This window comes from Coturnix japonica, chromosome 1 (assembly GCF_001577835.2).
Source record: "Coturnix japonica isolate 7356 chromosome 1, Coturnix japonica 2.1, whole genome shotgun sequence".
Classification (NCBI taxonomy): domain Eukaryota; kingdom Metazoa; phylum Chordata; class Aves; order Galliformes; family Phasianidae; genus Coturnix; species Coturnix japonica.
In genome coordinates, this window is record NC_029516.1 from 108,329,792 (window position 1) to 108,349,091 (window position 19,300).

At 42.8% G+C, this 19,300-nt stretch overlaps 1 protein-coding gene across 4 annotated transcripts in view; it reads left to right on the top strand.

Moving 5' to 3' along the window:
• The first annotated feature begins 1,133 nt into the window (after window positions 1-1,133).
• Window positions 1,134-19,300, top strand: part of MAP3K15 (mitogen-activated protein kinase kinase kinase 15) — a 61,836-nt gene continuing 43,669 nt past the window's right edge. The window contains exons 1-3 of one of the 4 annotated variants that reach the window (XM_015886264.2): window positions 1,134-1,655; window positions 15,000-15,139; window positions 18,111-18,134. In XM_015886264.2, coding sequence (XP_015741750.1) covers window positions 1,340-1,655; window positions 15,000-15,139; window positions 18,111-18,134 — 480 coding nt within the window. In that variant the 5' untranslated portion in view covers window positions 1,134-1,339. The remainder of the gene's footprint in view (window positions 1,656-14,999; window positions 15,140-18,110; window positions 18,135-19,300) is intronic. The other 3 variants (XM_015886275.2, XM_015886284.2, XM_015886293.2) reach the window with 3 other exon arrangements.

Here is a 19,300-nt window from a genome sequence, read left to right on the forward strand (position 1 = left end):
GGCTGTCCTGGTGATCAGTAGGTCGTGGCCATTGAGCCAGCATGTGTCTCTTCAATGGCAAGGAGCGCCAATGGTTATCCTGGGGTGCATGAAAAAAAACATGGCCAGCAGGTCGAAGGAGTGATCTCCCCTCTGCTCTGTTCCGGTGAGATCACATTGGCAGTGCTGTGTCCAGTTCTGGGCTCTTCGGTTCAAGAAACACAGAACTTCTGTAGAGAGCCCAGCAGTGGGACACAGAGATGATGAGGGGCCTGGAGCATCTCCTGTATGAGGGAAGGCTGAGACCTGGGGCTGTCAGCAGCCTGGAGAAGAGAAAGGCTGAGAGGGGCAGATCTTATCTACTACTTACAGGATGGGGTGTCTAGTGGATTGGGCCAGGTTCTTTTTGCTGGCGCCATGAAAGCTGGGTCATGGAATCACGATCAGTGGAGATTTTAAAGAAAATAGGAGGAACTGAAGGATGCATTGTTCCTCAAGCACAGTTGATCTATCCGTGGTCAAGATCATTTCAATGATAAGTGGAAAGATAAAGCATTAGGGGAAGGGTGCGATACACCGAGCTGAGGGAAGAACAAGCTGCAACGGTGGTTTTGCTGCATCAGGAATAGCCGGTGATCTGGGCTTTGTATGAACACAGAATCAGAGAATGATCCGGGTTGAAGGGACCTCAAGGATCAGTGTAAGTTCCAACCCCTGCCTGCAGGGCCACCAAACATACACATTTACTGATCAGGTTGCCAGGCCCCGTCCAACCTGGTCTTGAACTACTCTGCCAAGGAACGGGGCATCCACAGCCTCCCGGTGGAGCCTGTTCAGGGCCTACACTCTCCTAAGTGAAGAACTTCCCCAAAAAAAAAAAAAAAAAACATCCAACCCTTAAAATCTTCCCTCTTTTAACTTAAACCATTTCCCCGTGTCCCTGCATTTCAGCCCTTTCGAAGAGTTAACTCCCCTCCTGGGAGTCAGTTCCCTTCAGGTGTTGAAACACAGGGCACCGCTCAACCCCTCCGAACACAGCCGAGCCGGGCCGCCACTTCAAGTACCAGCAGTAACCCCGTGCAGCGGGCGGTGCGGGGAGGCGGATTGTCCCGCGAGGGGCGGGGAAGGAAAGTGAGGCGTGAGGAGCGGTCCCCCGACGGTGCCGCCTCCCCTCAGTCCCGCTGTGGTGGCGGCGGGACGCGGTGTACAAGGGGCTGTGCCTTGCCCCGGCCGGGAGGGCGGCGCGGAGCTCGGCCATCGTTTCGGCGCCCAAAGGTGCCGCCCGGCCGGGCGCGGCCGGAGTTCGCCCTCGGGCTGGCGATGGGGCGCGGCCCCGCCTGAGCACCTGCCGGCAGCCGCCATGGAGAGCCCCGCGGGCGGCGCGGCGGCGGAGCCCGCGCACCCCGGCCCGGAGCAGGAGTTGCCGACCCCCGGCCCGGCCGAGTGCGGCGGGGAGGTGGTGGAGAGCAGCGCGGCCCCACGGTCACGCTGCCTAAGGGCCGTGTACGTGCTGAACGACCCGCCTAAGGCGGGGGCTGGGGCGCGCAGCCCCGAAGCTGGAGCGAGGCAGTGCCTGCTGCGGGCGTGCGAGGCGGAGGGAGCGCAGCTCGGCACGGTCAACTTCGGGGAGTTGGACTTCGGGGAGACGGCGGTGCTGGATGCATTCTACGATGCGGGTGAGTAGGCGAGGCGGGGGGCTGCGAGGCGGGTGCTGAGGCTCGTATACAGCCTTGGGACGGCGGCACTCTTGCTAGTGTAACTTGATGAGAAGCCTTGTCGGGCTCCGTGGCTGAGAGCAGAGTTGGAGGCAGTCCCTCATGGTTAGTGGGCATGCTGTAATGGGTATGTGGTTGGACAAGGTGATCCTAGTGTTTTGTTTTAACCTTAATCATTCTGTGATTCTAAGGAAGTGTAGAAGCACACCCTGAAGAAGTTGACTGTTGGTGTTGCTTGCTGTCCAGGTTCCAGCTGATTACAGAGATTACATCTCTGTTGATTCTAAAGGATCCCTCTCTCTCTTCTCCAGTCAAACCACTTGAATGATTGGGCAGCATGAGAAAGAGTCATATCCTTCCAAGCAAGCAGAGAGAGGAAGCCCCAAAGTCAATAGATATTATTCAAAGTAATTAAAATTGGCACGTGCACAGCTTCCAGACTGATTTTTCTCATATCCTTATGGGCAGACTTCAGTAAACTGGGCGATCCAATGCCTCTGAAGAGGAAAGTACTACAAAGTCCACATTTATGCTCATCTTGCTCAAGAATATGCTTTGTTTTGCTCTTGGGGATGTGTTAAGGGAGACTTTTTAAGACTTTGTTCTTACTTAAAATGCTTGTATGATGAGTCCATTTCATCCTTCGAGTCATCCACTTATTGAGAAACAACGCATCTTTTGGTTGTTTAATAACTTCTCAGATGGGATTCTGTTACAACTCTTGGCAGGGTTGGAAGGTGCTCTCTATGCATAACAGATGCACTCGCAGTGTCTCTTAGGACAGAAATGGTGCGCTCCTATTGCTCTGTTATGATAGTAGGGCTTCTCTAATAGTTGCTTGCTTGCTTTTTGGTTTGCTGGCTGGAATCCTGACAAGCATGTATCTACTGACACTTAATGACTGAGCAGTGATGTCTTCACATTCTGAATGGTATCAGTGGGATCTTTGATTGAAGCACTATCTGCTACCCAACTTTTCCCACTCTGCCTGAAGTTGTGGCCATTTACTTTAGTCAGAAACATCCTCCTGAAGCAAGTTGATGTATTTTATTTAGAATCTATGATACAGTGATTATTGGAGCTGGAGCCTTTTCGAGGACAAAACCAGAAATCATTAAGGATGGAGTGCAAAGAGAAAGAACAGGAAGCTCTTTTTCCTGTCTGCAGGCAGAATTTCTGGTAGATGATTTCTCAGTAGAACACTGAGAGGAGTGCTCAAAAACACTTCTATTCTGTAATGGGAGTATGGCATCCTTCTTTTCTCCTTGAGTCTACTCATTACCAGCTTCCCAACATCTGAAATCTTATTGTGTGTGTTATGTGTATCTTGTCATGTTATTGCAGACCAGCAGGTAATGCAGAATGACTCTCATCTTCAGAAATCACCGAACTTTCTATGGTGCTTTGATAAAAGAGAGCTTGTAAATTCTACAGCTCCTGTGAGATCAAACTTACAATAGATGGTGAAATTAGGGCTTGTTAACAGGAGGATGAGCTCTCTTTGCTCGGGTTATGTGACACAGAAGTGAGTGGTGGTGTCTACACAACAAAGAAGCCATCAGGTGGAGGCTTGGAGGTTTGGGATATTTCTTGGATCATTCAACCACAGTGTTTTGAAATGATGGCAGCAATTGAAGTCAGCAGCATGAAAGTCTACTGAAAGGAAGACACGGAATCACAGAATGACCTGGGTTGGAAGGGACCTCAAGGATCATGTAGTTCCAACCCCCCTGCCTGGCGGGCACCAAACATACACATTTACTAGATCAGGTTGCCCAGGGCCCCGTCCAACCTGGTCTTGAACACCTCCAAGGACGGGGCATCCACAGCCTCCCTGGGCAGCCTGTTCCAGGGCCTAACCACTCTCCTGGTCAAGACAGACCCGATACTAAGGGTCTGAACTACTAAGGGATAAAGCTAGAATTTGCCCGAGAAAAAGGTTACTCCTGTGACAATCCAGGAAATAGTATGTCAGATCATTTATCAGTGTAATGGGATATTTTGAAGCCCATTTCTGTTGTTTTGCTACATATGAACTTAGCAGCACCCTGCATGGTAAGACAGCCCCAAATGCGCTGTTGGATATCCTGACGCCTGCCCTGTCTTCACTCAGAGCCAGTGTTAGAATGGAGAGGGCTTCCAGACAGGGCCTGAAAGGTGGGTCCTCCTTACTCTCTAACACAGTCAAACCACTCTTAACATAACCCTGATTTCTTGTCCCTGAAACTATTTTTCTTCCCGCCATGAAAGGGAAAGGCAGCCTGTGTGTTCTGGGTCCTGATTTTCACACTGGCAATGACTGAAGCCACATTGTTTCCCATAGCCAGCTACCGCCCTGAAGCCCTCTTCCCTCTGAAGGCTGCCATTCTCACTGCAGAATTGGCAGGAGTGCTTCAGCACCTTCAGCCAGAGCTGAGGATGTCAGGGTAAAGTAAACATTTATCTTCAGGCTAATATACAGCATGGTAACTGCTATTGCTGAGCTGGAGGCACACGTTTGCCTCACTGACTCTGCTGCAAGAATTGCGATGGCTGACAGGAAGCTGAGGATGACTGCTGAGGGCAATCATCTTAAATAAATGTCAACAAACCTTGCCACTGCAGTTTATCTTTGCTCTTGGGTGTGACAGTGAGTGGTGGGAAGGGGTTAAAGGTTGGCTGTCTGATGCTTGCTTCAGGAGGCAGAGGTAGGAGTTTTACTGAGGAATACATAGTATTTCTCTTTTCATTTCAAGGGTGTATTTTCTTTTTAAATCTGAGGAGATGCATGCACAGTGTGATATGGAAATGCGAAGAGAAGCAGTAAAACCATCTTCAGAGCAGGAAGGTGGTAGCTAAGAGGCTGGGGCTGACTAGATTGGATGTTGTGCTGCTTTAATACAACAGCAAAGCTGTCAGGACCTGATCTTTTATCTCTGTGTGATGCAGAACATACAGAACAACTCTGGGAGGCTCCAGCCAAGCACTTCATTGTGCTGTCAAAGTAAAATATTCTGCTAACGCTACAGTAATGTAGTAGCATTACAGCCCTTTTATATCCAAGGACATGAGGTAAATTTTAAATGACAGTGGCAAGCTTGATGCAGTCCATCAAGTCTTTATGTTACTGTGTTCTGATGCATCCTAGGTGCTGTGATGCACCCATTACATTCAAAATGTGTGTTTTGTTTTAATGATATTGGGTTCAATTTCCAGTAGGAAGTCATTTTACAGGAATGCTTACTTGCATTCAGGGATTTGCATGCTTCACTCAGCATTATTTTCACTGTCAACATGAAACATAGCTGTATATCAGCCTTATTGCTCTTTCAACGTGTAGCTTGAAAGGACTTATTTTGGTTCAGCTTGCCTATAGGATTATGAAATAGCTCGCTTCATGTCAGCTGGACAATATTAGAAACGTGTAAGCAAGTAACCATAAATAGGTTATGTTGAGTTCATTCACGTTCCTGTGGTGTAAATATCTATAGGATGGATGTCAGGTGGATAGGGGCCAGGCTCTGTTTAGCAATGCCCAGTGATGGAACAAGGGACTGTGGGTATGAACTGGAACATAGCAAGTTCCATATGAACACAAGGCATGTGAGGGCAACAGAGCCCTGGTGCAGGCTGCCCAGAGAAGTGATGGAGTCTCCTTCTCTGGAGTTATTCAGAACCTGCCTGGATGCTTTCATGTGTAACCTGCTGTAGGGAACCTGCTTCAGCAGGGTTTGGACTAGATGATCTTCAGCAGCTTGTTCCAACCTCACCTATGCTGTGTGTTCTGTCGTGTCCTGCTTTTATTTAAAAAATCTTTTGTTTTATCACAGAATTATACATGGTTATTAAGCAAATCACAGGTGTTCATGTATCCCTAATTAAAAAGTAACTGATGTTCCTGTTTTGCAGATGTAGAAGTTTGAGGTAAGACTCTTCTAATAAGGAGTTGATGCAGAACTGGGTCAAGAACTCCAGATTTTGGGGCTCCTTCTGTACTCTGCTCAAGCAGTGGCTCCAAGTTCTAACTCACTGGCTATCTGTGCTGGCTGCAAATCCATATCCAGCTGACCTGTGGCCTGTGCTGCTGCTCTGGCACAGGCAAAGCAATGCCTGCTTGGGCTGCTGCCTCCTTTCATGCTCCAGTGATATTATTTGCATGGAATTAGGCAGTCAGTGGTGTAAGGTCACTTTTTTAGGAGGACTTCAAGTTGGTTTATAGCTTGCCAATGAAACTCGTGTACGTGGTAGGCTCTTTCCCTCATGCTTCAGTGTGGATGTGAGTTGCTTTAGCCTCGTGTTACCTTTGAACTGCGGTGTGTGTGCTTGAAACTGAGCCAAGAGGGAGCACAGCTGTTGTTTTATCCTGCTCCCAGGCACAGGCTTGCTGTAAACAGCATAACTCCAGTCTCTGCTGAGGTCATTGTGGTTCAGATGGCAGCTGCTGGTGGGCCAAGAATGCACAATTCCTCCAAGCTTGTTGGCTTTCTCTCAGCGGTGCTGCAACTACCTTCGCCTTGGAGGTTGGGGTGGCTATGGAGCTGTGCCAGGAGCAAAAGCTGCATTGCTGTGGTCTATGAGGAGACTCTTAAAATTATTCTGACTCTTAAAATTATTGGATCGCTGTGCCATCATAAACTACACTTGCTTTTCTACCTTTCAGAATAGTTAGCCTCACAGAAGCAAGTAGTTCTGCTGTAGTGTTAATGCTGAAACTTTTCACTGCTACTAAACCCAGTGCTCTCCTTGCTCCATTGCTTAAGCCAAAGGCCTGCAGATCCTTGCAGTCACTTGCTGTTGACTTTTCTCTGCCAGGCTGAAGTTGTAAACTAATTTTCAGAGTAAGTAATACAAATATTAGTGGGGTTTTTTGGTTGGTTGGTTTTGGCTTTTTTTTCTGCCAAGTTTTGGTCTGTGATCTCTACTTTCCTACACTGTGATAACTGTGAATGTGTCCCCACATCTGTAGAAACTAAGGTCCTTTCATAGCATACAAAGGCAAGCATGCTTCTGCAACAAGTGCCACATACTTCACAAAGTCTACTTGGTTGATTTGAAGTGAAAACTTTGATAGAAGATTCGGATGTGTGACAAATAGAACAGCCCAACAAATCATCCTCAAAATGCAGTTCACAATGGTTGAACAATTGGAAAAAAAACATTATGTCTTGGGATTTATTAAATCCTTGGTGCTTTTTTTCTTCTTCTTTTAAGCAGAGTTATTGTCAGCATACACGCTGGGCTTCATCTTCTGACAGTTTATGTGTATATATATTTTGAGGTGAACCATCCTGAAGTCTAATAAAAGATGGAGGCTACGTTTAGAGGCTTGTTATAAAATCACAGTTTCATGTAACTGTGTCTGAATTGCAACATGGAAGTAACTAGTATTCCTCATTCTGTGGAGATCCTGTGATAAGCAGCTTAGAGTTACATTATTTATTTGCTTTTAGTTATGCTCTGTGTTAAAATAGGGAAATTTTGTACGGATGCAGTGTGTTAATTAACAGGCTGTGTTCATGCTTAATGTTCCCCATTTGCAAGCTGGAAGTAATAACTCGTATTGTATTTATAGAATAGTTAAAGTAGATAATGTTGGTAATTTGCTTTGGAAATAGGGCCTTCTACTGAAATCCTAGATTTTATTGATGACTACTCGGTACTTGGAAGTAGAGCTTTCTCATTTATTAATGGATGTTGCACATTCTTGAGATTACAATATTTAGTGGCAGATAAGGATTTTTACAGTAATACATGCAGCATTTAGGCAGGCATATAACCCTTGTGTTGTTTACAGGCAAAGTAAAAATAGCAGATTGGATCCACATCTGCCCAACATCCAGAATACTGAATCAACAACTGCCTGTACGTGAGTGGAAGCTCTTTTGGCTCACAGACAATGCTGTGGTTTTATGTAAACTTCATTTGCATTTCCACTTTAACAATGCCGCCTGTTTTCAATTAACTATTTATCTACACATACTGTACTTCTGTGTGGGCCTTAGATGGAAGTCTGAGGTTATATAAGGAGAAAATCTGTGATATAGTTATAAGACCGATGCCATGGTTTGGTATGGACAAGTACAGATTTCTATTGATGGAGGTGTTTCTTGACCTTTGTTTTTAAACGACTTGGAAGAAAATAGGAGATTTAGATTAGTCTTACCTCAAACATTTCTTTGGCTCGAAGATAAAATGCAGCATAGTTTTGTTTTGTCAGATGTTTTTGATATATGCCTTTGGCCAACATGCAGTATGCTCAGGATGTGCAGATTGGGCAGGATTGTGCTGCTTCCCAGCCAAGGTAATCAACCTTAAATGATGAGTGACTGAAGTCATTTAGGTTGGATAAGTGTTCAAAGGTTTGGAGTTTATCTGAACCTCCATGGCCTAGAAATTGATTAGCTTGCTGTTGGGAAGGAAGGGACAGCCTTTCGTGTTGTATTTTCTTAATTACACTCAGGCCACTTCAAACCCTTTCATTGCCTCTCATGACCCCGTTGCTTTTCATGACTCAGTGTAGGGAGTACCAAGGTGTATGAGGAGTTACATAAAGTTCAACTTTCTTATTTTGCCCTCAAACTACAGGTGAGGTTCAAATTAGGTTCAGGGCTGGGTGCCTTTTGCTGTATGCTCTCCTCAGTGGCAAGCTCTGCTGTAGTAAACACTGCAGTGGAAACAATCTCATGTGACGCTTGGCACACAGCTAGTGTTAGTGTGAAGTGCCTGTTTTTAATCTACTCCACTGTTTGTTAAACAAGCTGGCAAAATGGCTGACTCTGCAGAAGTAGCGGGTTCCTTGCCTTGCTGGGGAAATATGGGAAACAATGTTATCCTCACCTCAGGCACTGTGCAGTTTAGGGCACCACAATGCAAGGAGGACATAAAACTATTAGAGAGCATCCAAAGGAGGGCTATAAAGATGGTGAAGGGTCTGGAGGGCAGGATGTATGAGGAGTGGCTGAAGCCCCTGTGTTTGCTCAGTGCAGAGCAGAGGAGCTGATGGAGGCCTGATGGCGGCTGCAGCTCCTCACAGGGAGCGGAGGGGCAGCGCTGAGCTCTGCTCTGTGTGACAGCGACAGGGCCCGAGGGAACCCATCAAAATAACTGTACGGTTGCTGGGTCCATCTCTGAGACCTGTCTGTTTAGGCTAGTGTCACATAGCAGTTGTGGTATACAGAGAAGCAGGGACGGGATTTGGTTGTGCAGGGAAGCATTTAATTGCTCAAGCCGTAATACTGCCCTGTCTCTTCCTGCAACCCTATCAGCCTTCATCATGGTATGTCTGCTAATCTTCTGCAGCTACTGAGGCAGGAGTGGACTGCTTTTCTTCACCACGTACCTCACAGCTGCATGCCTGCTATGGTTGTATCACATCTGAAGACTGTGCAGTTAGATGCTGGTTATTTTGCTTCTCAGGAAGCTTGGGATCTCTCTCTGCTTGGACTAAGTGATGAGTTCTGCTTCAGATGAATGTTTTGTCCAGCTTTCACTTTCTTAAGAGGGGTTGAGAGGGAGGGAGGAAAAAAAACAAGATAAAAAGTATCCAAAATCTAGGGGGATGATGGGATGGAAAGGGAGGAAAGTAGAGACCATGTGTCACGTGAAAGAGATAGGAGTGACAGGCAGGCGTAAGCATTCATCTGCCTGGGATGTGAAACTGCTCAAATGCTAAGATCCAAGAGATGAGGTCTCTCCCTCAATTTTCAACCCAGAAACCTGAAGGAAATTGTGTAAATAGCGATCTCTTGTGGATGTCACAACTTTCAGAAACCATTTATTAGCAGCATGAATACCTTGTCTGTACTCACCTGATTTGATTGTGGTTGGTAACTAAAGGTCTATGGCTTGGAGTGGGCAAACTTTTCAGCACTTCCTCAAAGAAGGATGAGTGTGCAAAGGGCTGAGTACTGTAAAAGTTTCCAGTGAATGTGTGTGCAGGCTTTTTAACTATGATTTCTCACAACATTGAGTTACCTGATTCAAACTTGAAACCATACTGTTCTTAGGACATTGCAAACTGCAGTATGAAATCATAGAATATTAGAATGACTTGGATTGGACGGGACATCAAGGATCTTCACGTTCCAACCCCATTGCCATAGGCAGGGCCACCCACCTCTAGATCTAGTACTTGACCAGGTTGGCCAGGGCCTCATCCAACCTGGTCTTTAAACACCTACAGAACATCCCCAGCCTCTCTGGGTAAAACATAGTATGGTAAAACTAGCCTTAGTATGAATGCCATTAGCTTTCAAGGAAATGTAACACTTAAATTTGTCTTGAAAGTCTCTCTATAGAGCAACCTCATAGCACAAAACACCTTGCATGCTATTATCTTTGACTTCCTTCACAGGTGGAGAGAAATGGGCACTTCTGCGCTGCTGTTCTTCTCACAGAATCATGGAATCCTTAGAGTTGGAATGGACATCTAAAGGCCATCTAGTCCAGCTCCCCTGCAATGAACAGGGATTACACAGTTAGGACAGGTTGCCCAGGGCCTGATCCAGCCTCGCCTTGAAAATCTCCAGGGATGTGGCATCCACTACAACTCTGGGCAACCTCTGCCAGTGCCTCACCATTCTTGTTCTGTCACCACAGATCCTGAGAAAGAGTCTGTCCCCTTCTTTCTTGTAGCTCCCCTTTAGGTACAGAAAGGCTGCTATCACGTCAGCTAAAGAGGGGCTACAGGAAAGAAGGGGACAGACTAAGGCAGACTTCTGACAGATCAAACAGTATTCCTAAAGTGCTTTATCTCTCTGCATTGACAGTGAGGGGTGTGAAGATGACCTTGTGTGAGATCAAACACCTGTACTGTGACAGACCAAATCACTTCTGAATCTTAGTTGTGGAATGAATAACATTAATTGAGTATTTCCGGTCAGTCTGACTATTCAGACTCTGTTTTGGTACATGAGAGTACTAAGCCTTCTTAATTTGGCATGGGGTGATGTTTAGTACTGCCAAAAGAATAAGTTCCCCAACACAGTCTCATAAATGATTGGATTGTTTTTAATTAAATCTTTTATAAGAAAAAAACAGAAACACACACGAACACACAACCTCAGGCAAATACTGGCAAAGTTGTGGGGGAAAAAAAAGACTGAGAACAAAGCTTTGTGTTGTGGAAAACACTGGGCAGTTTCTGAGCTTAGGCATATACTGTGTCGAGTAAATTACGTATTTTCTGACTGCTGCAGTTCAATAATGCTAGGAAAGTTCATTGAGGATTAGTTCTTTTCATGCAGTTAACATTTTAGGAGAAGGAGAAAAAGAAATTTTTCTACCCCTTCTGAGTGATGGGTTTTTTTGTGTTTCACTGTTCCAATGTTTTCTAGTCAGGCTATGTTTTCATATTGGTGCTTGTGGAGAGCATTAAAAGTGCATTCTTCAGTTGGATTTGCCATGTGTTTTATTAATTATATTAATTTTCTTCATGTACCAGTTCTTGAAGTTGCACAGTTGTATTCTGTCTGGCAGAGTCTGAGAAACACTCTTAGAAGATCAGTTAAATATAAGCACAGACGTTCTTTGGGCACAAGTTTTGCTTTTCTGGATCAGTAGAACTGCTTTCCTATTTTAGAATAGTGCTTTGCCTTTGAAATGTACAGTTTTACTGTGCATTTAGTTCTATCTAGGAAACATCTAATAATGTTTCATAAAACTTTTGCTTTTCATTTCCAAGGACTTCAGAAGAACCTTTCCTTCCATTTAACAACAAAATCCTTAATATGCAATTGAGGGGGGAGTATGGCAAGATTGGGGTGATGTATTTGATAGATAGGAAAGCCCCAGGACATAGAAGTAAATGAGCATTTAGGTTCTATGTCAGTCCCTAGAAGTGACAGTATTGCTTACCTGCTGTCATTTGTTCTGCTGCTTTTAACTGAATTGTAGTTTGTTGTGTGATTTAATTGTTGGAACAGGTGGGTTCTTTCAATAATAATGAGTATGTATCAGTTATAAATGTCATGAATACTCCATCATGGTTTAAAAAAATCAGTAGTTTTAAATACTCTTTTCTCCTGAATTGCAGTAAACACCACTGAAACACTAAAAATATCTCCTATTTCTATTTTTAATGTGTGTCCTCTGTACCAGCGGACAGATGAAAGAGGCTGTGTCTGAGTACAGCTGTAAAGTAACACCACAGAGCTGACATGATTAGTGGCTGTAATGTTTGGGTCTGAATGTAACCCTGTTTTAGATCACTCTGGATGAAAAGGGTGCTCATGCAGAAAGCTCAAGGTGAACTTTGGCCCCTCAATCTGTCCATGACACATTTTGGCTGGTTGTCTGGTGTTCAACCCTTGTATCTCAAGGGACAGTTTTTGCTGGATGAGAGTTAGTGGTGCTGAAGCTGCTATTTGAATTCCAAAGCATAAAAGGTTGCAGGTGAGACCTGAACTCAAGAACAAGAAATTTCTGCTTGTGACTAAACAAGATATTTAAAATAAACACAGCTTTTGTGTTCTCTGCTTCTGTTAAAATGCTTTCAGGCTTTTTGAGTGTGTCACAGAATCACAGAATTATCAAGGTTGGAAAAGACCTAGAAGATCATCTAGTCCAACCATTACCAATACTTCCCAGTTAAATCATATCCCTCAACACAACATCCAAATGTTTCTTGAACACTCCCACTCCACCACCTCCCTTGGGCAGTGCATTCCAATGCCTGACTACCCTTTCCGAGAAGTAAAATTTCCTAATGTCCAGCCTGAATCTCCCCTGCTGCAGCTTAGAACCATTCCCTCTAGTTCTATCACTGTCTACATGAGAGAAGAGGCCAACCCCCAGCTCACTACAACCCCCCTTCAGGAAGTTATAGAGAGCAATAAGGTCTCCCTTGAGCCTCCTTTTCTCCAGGCTGAACAATCCCAGCTCCCTCAGCTGATTCTCATAAGGCCTGTGCTCCAGACCCCTCACCAGCTTTGTAGCGCTCCTCTGAACACGTTCCAGGGCCTCAATGTCTTTCTTGCAGTGAGGGGCCCAAAACTGAACACATTACTCGAGGTGCGGCCTGGTTGATTTCATTACCAGTTTCCCTCCGACTACATGCTGACTTCTACTCTAAACTTCAGCTATTACCACCTACAATCTGGCTATCCAAAAAGTTGGCATTAATTTTTGATTGATACTTGTCTGTGAGGAAGGAAGCTGAACCTAAATGTGGAAGGAGGAGCCTGGAAAGCATTATGTTGAATTGGCTCTCCTGCTGTGGAGACGGGAGTAGAGGATGAAGTGTGACTGACTTGTTTCTGTTCATTAATCATGCTTTGCTAAGCAGGTGCTTGTGCTGTAGTGTTAATTTTATGTATCTCACAGACCTTATAAATACAGAAATTCTTCTTTGTAACCATTCTAAATATGTCCTTGTGCTTCAGGGCCCTTAATTTGTGTTTCAAGAATTGGAGATGAAAGATTTTGGCATCAATTGCAAGCAATGCATAAGACAACTGAAACTGAAGTATTTGTGAATCATTGAGTGTCCAGTGCACTGAGTATGTCCAAGGGTGTTACTTCTTTAATTAGCATTTATTATTCATCATTTGTTCACTTGTATTCATTTCCTGACCTCACCAGACTTAAGATGCTTTATGCACCTGCATAGAGCCGCTATGTAGACAGATCCATACTCTCTCCTTCCTGCTCCCAGCGTACTACTGTTCCTGCTGGAGCAGTTGTGGAGGCCTCCCTGGGAACACAGGGTCTTATCACTGCTCCACTCTGAGGGCACTGGCACTTCTGATGCTCTGCTTCAGACACAGACTTCTGTGGTTATGCCCATTTAATGTGGTTCTGATGTGACTTATGTAGTTACCAAGTAGCAGTCAAAAGAAGGCCAATTTCAGATGTGGGCCACATGTAGCCTTATTGCAATAAACTGTTACGGATCATTGCTCACATGGTATTAGAAAATGCAATATCTGTGTGCTATGTTAACACATTGTCTAAGTTCTCTCACCAGGAAGGAGATTTTGATTCCACAAAATTAGTTTTTACAGGTTTTAAAAGCAGTCCACCCTCTTTGACTTTGTCTTTTTACTTGAGCTAATGTGATTCTAGGTGTGCTTGTTATTTTGTCTAAATGTTTATTTTATAGATCGCTTCTGTTTTCTCAATTGATTTTGTAATGCTGGAGGTGGGGATAATCTGGATTCGGATGTGTGGATGAAGCTGGGGTTTACTGCTTCAAGCCTGCTCAGTTTGTATGACCACTCTGCTGTAGAAAGCTCACTAAGCAGGAACTGGAAAGGCAATCAGTAGGTGGTGCAGGATTTGAGGTTGCTCAGGGATAGGAGAATTCTCTCACTTTACCATGATTTTATTTTATATTAATTATTTTTAAGCTTATTATGTTTTAAATAGCGATACCTTGGTGTTTAGGCAGGTCATTTCTGTGGACTCAACAACCCGTCTTTGTGCTTTAACAGGATAATGAAAAGGTTTGGCTAACCCCAGGGTGTGGTGCTTTAGCACCGCCTTTAAAATACCCAGGTGGAATCATACAGAAATGTACATTCACTTATGGATTTACTAAGAACTTGCATACTGAGTATGGGGCATTGATTCTTCTGGTAGGTAACCTCAGTGAAACCCAGGTGAACTGACAGCTTTGTTTGGATTTCACACACCAGGCCTGGCCTGCTCATGGGTTTCTTGTTTATTAGTAGCTTCATTCTTCTCCATCATTCTCTGTAGATACAGAAGCTGCCTGTTAGCAGCTTCAGAGGTGCGGGATTTACTGCCCTGCTGAATTGGACTCTGGAATCTGTTTTGTACCTCAGACTGCCCTGTGGTTTGAATGCCCAATACTTTGGACGTACATTTAGCCATCTATCCTGCAGCAGTGAAAGCAGACAGTCATGCAGATAAAGACCTTCAAAAAGCTTTAGACCACAGCAAAGTAAACATGGCCTTATGGTTTTCCTTCATTTTCAGCTGCTCAATTCTCCTCAGAGGTTTCATCCGGAGACTCCCCATCTCCCACCTTAGTGGGCATTCAGACCGTCAGGCCTGGCTCGGGGAGAAAATGTAGAACTCCTTCACCTGCAGTATGCCTGATGAAGTGATTTCAAAACTGTGAATTCATAGACCATGCCTCACAGTTATGGTAATACCGTGATCATTTTCTGGATGTAGTGTCTTTCAAGTGCATGGTAATATTTACCTCTACCATGAGAAAATGATCCGTACTTGAGTATGTTGATTTTGCCCTTACAAATGTATGTGCAATTTCAGAATTTATTTAAAATTCTTTGTAATAATAAAATAAGTTTTAAGACTTCTTTTTTTTTAGCACTTTCCCCCCTTCCTCTTTCATTTCAGATGTTGCAGTTGTGGATATGAGTGATATTTCCAAGCAACCATCACTGTTCTACCACCTTGGTGTGCGTGAAAGCTTTGACATGGCAAATAATGTTATACTCTACCACGGCACTGATGCTGATACTGCTCAATCTCTCAAAGTAAGGTTCTCACTTCAAAATCTTGCTTCATTTCAAAAATTCCTTTAGCTACCTGACCCTGCAAACATGTATATATATATATATTTTTTTTCTTGAGTGTGATTTCCTAATGGCTATTCAGCAAAATCTTGTTGAGAATAACAGCTACTACCAAGAATAGCAGTGGTCAGAGTAATGTAAAAGCTCGTTTCTATGAAAAGATACATACTGTAGTACTGGATTTGCTTCAGACGGTTAGACTTGGAAGTGAAAGTGCAGATTTTCTACAATAATGGCGCTCAAAGAAGTAATGTATTGCAACCTACTCTGAACATTCAAGTACTTCTCTCAGCTGAGGTTAGTATCTCCTAGTTTCTGAGAAGCTAAGATTACAGGAATCTTTGTTTCTCTTTGATGAAGATGAGATCCTCATCAAATCATTGTACAGGCCTGCTGTTCACTACTGCAGCAGGGTAACGTGCTGTACACTGAAGTCTTTTAATGCTGTTCTGGCTGCAAATCCTATCGTGAGATAGTGTAGCTTCTCTTTGGTTTGGCTCATGTTTAGAATGCTGTTTTAAACTATCATTTACTGTTTTATACAGTATCATCCTTTTTCTTGCTACCGTCACTGAGAACAGTGTTGTTTATGCTTTGTGAGGTTGTGTTTTTTTTCTTCTTTTTCTTTATTACCCCTTATAGTTTTAATATTTTTTGATGCCACTGATGTCCAAAAATTTGTCTTGGAATTCTCCAACCTCTCCCAGTGTAATAAGAATATTTAGTTGAGTGTTATTTTTGTGTGAGATGCCTTGTCTGTTCCCAGGAGAGCTGGGTCCTGTCACAGCTTCTTTTTCTTTCATTGTCTTCAGTGTTACTCTGAGTGTAGAATCCCATACTCCTTTCTGCAATTGTGGTTTACATATACATTCACATTTTGTGTAATCTGGAGTCACAAGAACTCCCAGATGGAGCCACTCACACCCTTTGCTCAAAGAGATACAACAAATATATGTGTCAAGGCATACTTGCATCCCCTTCATTGCTCTAATAATGTTAGTGGGCAGACATACAACTTTTCATCTTGCCTTCAGGCCTTCAGACAGTTCATTGCCAGAGCTTGCAGATCTTTGCAGTGTCAGTTCTGGGTCTTTTTGTTAAAGAGTGTGAGGTTCGAGTACAAGTCTGGGGGCCTGGCAACACTAGAGTAGGACTGGATCACATAGGGCTAGAAAAACTGTTCTCTCTCTTAATTTTAATTCTTATGAGAGCTCTGACACTAGTGACACTGAGCCCTACTGTATCTCTTATTTCAGAGTTGTTTGTTTAGTCTTTTTGGTCAACAGCTCCCTGGCATATCTTACAATGTGATCAAAATTACTTGATTAATTGATTTGAGTTGTTAGAAACAAGTTGAAGAGATCACCCGGGTTGAACACTAGGGTAGTTTTAGCAGGATATTGGAATATGGTTCTGTCCTACCATGATGTTCTTGATACTTCTTTTGCAATCGAGCACCAGTTCACTGTTTGATACCATTCAAATATACAAATACACTTTTTGTTTTAAGAATACTTCATAAGGTAGATAGGGATTATTCTTGGGATCCTTCAGGGAAGAACATTTCATGATCTCTTGACACATTTCATGTGTTAGATGCTAGATAGTTTTCAGAAGAGTTCATTCTTTTCCTTAGAGAGAAAAGTCTTTATCAACAGAGGATAAAGCTTTATTGGAGATATTTGTTTAGCTAAATGGACATGTTTACTTTTAGCTTTTATTTCAGATGTTTATTTCAGATGACTAAGCCTTCAATCATTTCTTTTTTTTCTGGAGTATTTTATTGCCCTAAAGATTTTGCATTAATCAGTAATTCTATTAGGTATAGATACCTTGATATGATTAGCTGACTATCTATTGGTTGTTTGTTATTTCTGACTAATTTAGCCAGTTTTTTTTTCCCTTTGCTTTTAGGAATATATTACTTCACTTGGATTTGGGTTGCTTTACATACCCATTTAGAGTTGCCAGCCTAGCTGTTATGAAGGCAGTATTCTTACTGTTACTCCTGCTGGAGGAGCTGTGATGTTCAGGCAGCCAGGCTTTATTTAGTTTGTTTCATACAACACATCCTTGAAATTCTCCCAAGAGCCGTATCTTCAGTTTCATTAATGTTCTTTCCAAAATGACCTATTTCCAAGCACATAATAAACAGGTAGGATTTAAAGAAACTCACAGTTGTGGAACTAAACTTCTTAGATTGTTCCTAATATTCATTCTGATGTTGTATATGTGGGCACCATCATTTCTGTGCGAGTTGCTGGGTAAGAATGATCTTAGATTGTCAGAGCACATACTGTTAAATTACTTCAGTAACCTTGCTTAGAAACAAGTCTGTTTCTAACATTTGTAGAGTAGCTTATCTGGAGATCTGTTTACTTCACCAAGCAGTGTTCACTGGACATGCATGCCATCACAAGAAGGAGGAGAAAGTTACTTACCAACAGCTGGAGATCTTTGAGGTTTGGTTTATATTAAGTTATCATCCTCCTCATGGTTTTAGTCTCTCTCTTTGGATTTCAGATTCAGAAGAACTAGGGTGTTTTGGGCTGTGCCCATCCATGTAGGAAAAGAGCCTAGGTGTCTTAAGGATATTCTTTGAGAGTAAAAGTCTCCAGCTTTGAATGCTTTTAATTCACAAGTGTCCAGTAGGCTTATGGAGTGCCCAGCTTGAGAAACTCCATTTACTGGGAAGTATGAGTTTTCTTCTGAACACAAAGAATAAACCTATTTAGAGTCATTACTTCTTTCTGAAACTGAACTATGAAGTTTTTTGTTTGTTTGTTTTTTGACATTGTTCCTTGCTTGGAATTTAGTATGGCAGGAAAAGCAGCTTATGCATTGAAGAACATATTTTTATGTATGCCATTTAGTTTTATTTGATGTAATAATAATTCTCACATTGACCATCTTGATTCTCTTTTTCTTCCAGGATATGGTATCTCAGAAGAATACAGTAAGTATTAAATCTACATTCATTTTAAAACACAGAATGAATACTACAGTCGAAGCAACTCTAACAACAAAGTTACTAAGTGTATATTCTCTTTATGGTATTAGGGAGTCTGTTTTCCCTACATACAATACCGACTAGTGAAATCTTACTGGCTGCCTTTCAAAAGAAAAGATAGATGGAAAAAAATTACTTTTCTTTAGGATTTCCTCTTTAATTTCTAGAGAAGTACCTTTAGGTATGTTATATATGTACGTTCATCGGTAAAAAATGTAGACTTGGAATTTCAAAGTCTGTTCCTACCTCTACCACTTTCACTCACTTGTATAAATATGTATGTGTGTGTGATACCTTATTAAGGCTGTACATCAAGCAGATTTGGCTACTGTGTACCCACACTGTTCAAAAATTCACAGGTTTTGCTGAGGAATGCAAAGCTTGCTTCCCAAATTAAAAACATTTTTAACTTGAATGCAAGGAAAACCAAGGTAGTAAGTAAACCTCAACAAAGATACAATTCAGTGGTTATTATAGGTTTACTTAGTATACCACAATATCTTGCACGGTTATATATTTTTTTATACTTTACATCAGTGGCTATTTTCGTTAAACGCTGTTATACTGAGGGCTATTGAATTCATATAAACCCTGAACTTACACCTTTATACATTTCCCATATATTTTTGTTCTTTTCTGAAGAGTATCAAGCAGGATTAAAACAATACAATGACTTTTGATTTTGCTAAATTGATCATTTAGAAGAGAACTAAAAGAGAGAATGTATTAGTTACAGCTGTTTATTTGGAGTTACAGTCTATACTTGGCTGCAGCACTGTATATAGGCTAAAGATAGATCGTGTTGAGTAAGTCCAAGTCCTTTTCTTGTCTATTGTGGTGATCTCTGATATCTTTGATCTGGTTTTACTGTGCAGTGGGGACTGCATTTCTTAGTCTGCAGCTCTGTGAAAGAGGCCTCAGAACAGCTTGAGCTTTGCTTGTGAATAATGCTATTTCCATCTTCAGGCCACAACTGATGGATGTCACCAAGTGTATGTTTTCCCCTCCAGAGCTAGAGGGAGAACTGTGACAAGAGCAGTTTAGTGGTTACTCCTCAGGTGGTACAAAAGTAGATTTCAACCTTGTGCTATGAGATTAGCAGCCTGCAGTCT